We start from the raw sequence: 767 nt of genomic DNA on the forward strand, positions 1-767 counted from the left end.
TCTCCTCGCCGGCTGTTGGCCACACACATGCATGGGAGGCTACAGCCGCATCCTGGTCAGGTGCAGGGGGTACCACCACCTGGGCAGACACCACCCCCTCTGGCATTGAGGGTGCAGCACCCCCAGCCAGCACCAACAGCACCCATGTGCCTGCCTCCAACACCACTGGCACAAGCTTGGCCGCCACACGAGCCGTCACCATGTTCCCCAGCAACACCATCCCACCAGCCACCTCAGCCGGTGAGGAGACCTTCATGGTGACCACAGCCACCACAGCCACCAGCACCATCAGTACCCTGTCCCCCGCTGTAACGCACAGCGAGGCAGGAGGAGGTGGGCGATCTGTCCTATCCCCAACAGCGCATACCCCCTCAGTGGAGACAACTGCCAGGTCCTGGGGTGTCCTTAGTGCCATCACAGTGCCCAGTTCACCCCACCCCAGCCCACACAGCCCAGCGGAGGAGCCAGCAACAGCCCCCTCATCCCTGCTTGGTGTTGGTGCAACCGGGGAGCCAGCAGCTGGACAGACCCACCCCGAGCTGGCAACAGGCACCATTTCTGCCATGGCCATCAGCAACCATGCCATGGGACAGGCAGCGAGCACGTCACCTCCTGGATTCTGGGCATCTCCAGGGGCACCTGCCTGGGGAGACACAACAGCCATCACCACAGGCAGCACCTCGACCATCACCACAGGCAACACTGCAGCCATCACAGAAGGCAGCACCACGGCCATCACTGAAGGCAGCACTGTGGCCATCACCGCA

The 767-nt window shown here is 63.4% G+C and overlaps 1 protein-coding gene across 1 annotated transcript in view; it reads left to right on the forward strand.

The window, feature by feature from the left end:
* Positions 1 to 200: 200 nt before the first annotated feature.
* The window catches only part of LOC104163125 (mucin-4-like), a 10,920-nt gene continuing 10,353 nt past the window's right edge, over positions 201 to 767 (forward strand). The window contains exon 1 of the mRNA XM_009702022.1: positions 201 to 333. Coding sequence (XP_009700324.1) covers positions 201 to 333 — 133 coding nt within the window. The remainder of the gene's footprint in view (positions 334 to 767) is intronic.

Source organism: Cariama cristata, unplaced genomic scaffold (assembly GCF_000690535.1).
Source record: "Cariama cristata isolate BGI_N322 unplaced genomic scaffold, ASM69053v1 scaffold12306, whole genome shotgun sequence".
Taxonomy (NCBI): Eukaryota; Metazoa; Chordata; class Aves; order Cariamiformes; family Cariamidae; genus Cariama; species Cariama cristata.